Source organism: Brachyistius frenatus, unplaced genomic scaffold (genome assembly GCF_029030835.1).
Source record: "Brachyistius frenatus isolate BFR_SWC_R1_liver_20210118 unplaced genomic scaffold, ASM2903083v1 Contig_154, whole genome shotgun sequence".
Lineage (NCBI taxonomy): Eukaryota > Metazoa > Chordata > Actinopteri > Embiotocidae > Brachyistius > Brachyistius frenatus.
In genome coordinates this window covers 352,501-355,143 of record NW_027210753.1, presented here as the reverse complement: position 1 = coordinate 355,143, position 2,643 = coordinate 352,501, and the positions used below count along the sequence as shown (strand labels likewise).

The window sequence follows — 2,643 nt, the reverse complement described above, 5'->3', positions numbered from 1 at the left end:
TAAACTCACTTTTTTGCACCAAAGATGACTTCAAAGTCTAAATTTAAATGAGTCTATTTGTGCGACCTGAAGTCGAAGCCCTTTCAAAGTGCACATCTTCCCTCTTGGTGGAGAACGACCTGATCTTTCATTGTTAAACTCAAGATCATCACACAAAACTAGAGAGAGCTGGTGCGGATCTGAGCTCAGCTGAGTCGCCCTCTAGTGGTACAACATGACAACTGAATTGGATTTTTTGTTTTCAGTTGAGTGACAGGACCATGATCTTACTTAGATGCATAATAAATTATGAACAAAACAAAAAAGATACGTCAGAAGAAAATGACAAAAATGAACGAGCAGCACTGAGAGTTTGTGGCTTAGAGCGCGATAAGCTGAAAAGTTTTTCTAATATTGTGTCATTACAAACAATATCTATCACAATAAAACCCAGCACAACAATGCATCAAACTACAGTGGCGCCTCTGTGTTGTCAACAACCATAAATAAATGAATTAAAAAAAAAGAATATGAAGAGGATGAAGAGTCATACACTACATGGCCAAAAGTATGTGGACACCCAGACAGGAGAGCATCAGTGACGTTGGCGGATGAAGCCTGCAGGCTGATATCTGGTGCTCCACCCCTCCCCCCCCCGGTTAGTGCATGGTTAATATTTCCTTTTAATTTCAAGCTAATTCAAATGAGAAGAACAACAACCTTTAGATCAAAACTACACAGAGATCAGGGGTGTCCGCATACTTTTGCCCACATTGTAATATAATTAAGAGAAAGATGTGTGAATCGTTGCTGAATATCACACAAGACATTAATGTTCGTCTGTAATAAATCATTTATTGTTACTTTTTGCAATGAATCAGACCTCACGTGAGAAGCTTAAGAGAGAGAGAGAGAGAGAGGGAGGGAGGGTGGGTGAGAGAGGAAGAGGAGCAGGTTGCGCTGCAGGACTATCAGGGGGTAATAAACTGGAGGGTGGACGTGCCCCCTTCTCCTCTCTCCTCCTCCGCATTGCACTTGCAGCTGAGCGGTCCGGACAGGACGGTCTCCTCCTCCTCCTCCTCCTCTTCCTCTCCTCCGTGTCTGTGTGAGGCAGTGTTTGATAGTAACGCTGCTTGAGGGCAAAGAGAGGGGGGAAGCATCGACATTGCATCTGACTCCTGGTCCAGAAAGGTCCCGGTCGCGTGATGGTGCGGACTCATTGATTAAAAAAAAAGAAAAAAGAAAAGAAAAGAAAAAAACAAATCCGTGCCGCTGGAATTAAAATGATCTCTCTTGCTGCGCGGCTCTCCTCCTCCTCCTCCTCCTCCTCCTCCTCCTGCTCCTCATAGCGCTGCCGTCTCTGCACAAGATCTGTTTTTGGTGACTCCGGCAGACGAAGCAGGATGACTACCACCTTACCGCTGGGGATTTGGTGCGCTTTGGTAAGTCATCTGGAACCCAAAATTGAGGCTTTTTTTGCGAGTTTATGCACTTTTTTTTTTACGCATCTCCTTTTACTGTGACGTTTCTATATTGCACCTAAAATATGCCTATTGGACAATAGTTTGCGGGCAGATCTTTCGGTTTGATATTGGTATCAATATGAAGGACTTTTGTGGTGTTATTCTGAGAGCACTGATTTTCTTTTGGTGATATTTTGAAGGCAGTTTTATTGCTGCTGTCGTGTTTCCCTTTAAAAGTGCCACATTAAAGGGATAATTCAGCGTTTTTTTTGTTAAACATACAGGTGATGCACAGATTTTCTCATGATTTTCCTGCCCAGGTTGTATTATATTCAGCTTTGTGCGCGTGCGCGCGCGCGCACACACACACACACACACACACACACACACACACACACACACACACACACACACACACACACACACACACACACACACACTCTTACCTCCCTGTTGTCGTTTTTTATCCAGGGAGTAGAAAAGTTAGACTGCTGGGATTTGTTCCAGGAAAATGGAGATTTCTGCTTCACATCCAGACACACAGGAGGAGTCTTCTTCCAGATGCTTTGAGCCAGACTTTAACAGAATTCATGAGGGGAATTTATTTCTATTTCAGGGCTTAAGGCACAGATAAAGATGCTGCAGCTTAAATTGATTCACTAACTCAGTGTCTGTAACAAGAGCTGAAATTATTTGCCGGAATTTATTTTGCATAAAACATGAGGCTCCTCTGATAATTTTGAAAAAGAAAAGTTAATTACGGAAGATAAAAACGTGCAGAGCAGAGGGCACAGTCCTCCCAGCGCTCTGGTATGTCCACAGCAGCTGGTCTAATTGGGCCGTGCAGCTCAGTCATCGTGTGAACAGCCCTGGATGTGATGGGGACGCTCTGTTATGACAGCTGGTTTAAAGAAGGGCGGCGACGGTCGGCTGCACTTTGGTAGAATTAAATTTAGAAATAAACTCTCAAATTGACCATGAAATTGGGGGAAGAGTACAAACCGGGCTTTTCACAGCTGCGTCACCACTCGTGTTTTTGGTGACTGTGAGTGTGCACGTCTTCTTTGCTGCTGATGTCATTAATCTGTGTTTTTAGCTTGAGTGAAATTCCAGAGGAAAGAGCAGTCAGGGACATGAATACCTCCCACCTGCAAGCAGGAATATCTTTTGATGTTTTTTGGGCTGCATCCAAAGATAATTT

At 43.7% G+C, this 2,643-nt stretch overlaps 1 protein-coding gene across 1 annotated transcript in view; it reads left to right on the top strand.

The window, feature by feature from the left end:
- The first annotated feature begins 941 nt into the window (after window positions 1-941).
- The window catches only part of ngfra (nerve growth factor receptor a (TNFR superfamily, member 16)), a 32,628-nt gene continuing 30,926 nt past the window's right edge, over window positions 942-2,643 (top strand). The window contains exon 1 of the mRNA XM_069716259.1: window positions 942-1,421. Within this exon, the coding sequence (XP_069572360.1) occupies window positions 1,383-1,421 (39 nt within the window). The 5' untranslated portion in view covers window positions 942-1,382. The remainder of the gene's footprint in view (window positions 1,422-2,643) is intronic.